The sequence below is a fragment of the Opisthorchis viverrini genome (assembly GCF_000715545.1).
Source record: "Opisthorchis viverrini unplaced genomic scaffold scaffold24189, whole genome shotgun sequence".
In the NCBI taxonomy this organism is placed as follows: domain Eukaryota; kingdom Metazoa; phylum Platyhelminthes; class Trematoda; order Opisthorchiida; family Opisthorchiidae; genus Opisthorchis; species Opisthorchis viverrini.
In genome coordinates this window covers 1-454 of record NW_008767305.1, presented here as the reverse complement: position 1 = coordinate 454, position 454 = coordinate 1, and the positions used below count along the sequence as shown (strand labels likewise).

The 454-nt window shown below is 50.7% G+C and overlaps 1 protein-coding gene across 1 annotated transcript; it reads right to left on the bottom strand.

Moving 5' to 3' along the window:
• Window positions 1–113: 113 nt before the first annotated feature.
• Window positions 114–332, bottom strand: T265_16304 (hypothetical protein; the record flags this gene model as incomplete). The annotated part of the gene is made up of 1 exon (XM_009179907.1): window positions 114–332. A coding segment is annotated over one exon (219 nt), but the record flags the coding sequence as incomplete, so codon positions are not given.
• Between the last annotated feature and the right edge of the window lie 122 nt (window positions 333–454).

The following is a 454-nucleotide window of genomic DNA, read 5'->3' as shown; positions in this document are numbered from 1 at the left end:
TGTGCGGATGCAGTTGGTTTGACACGGTCTGCCAAACGAGGATGCTTGTCTTCTGGGACCGTGGATTTGAATGAATCCGAGACAGCTCTCTCCCCTTCAAATGACCCCATTACCATAGGTCTGGATGGATGAGCGTCAGGCTCCCCAATGTCATATGGGGAAATTGGAGCTCCCATCTCATCTTCAAGTGTTCCCATCACACCCTGTTCTCCAGCACTTGGTGCGATTATGGTGGCTGTTTCAAGACGTGATAAGGCTTGTGCGGGATTCTCATCCAATCGATGTGCAATGCTATTTGCAAGAGGCCGAGACTGCTCTTCAGGATAATACATGAATATTTCGCGCGCTTTAGCGTCGCTTCTCTGTCCAGGAGCAATAGCCCCATCGTCTAGTCGGTTGTCAGGATGCTCCGACCTGCTTGGTAAATCACTAGACGTGGGTTGTCCAGTAACCC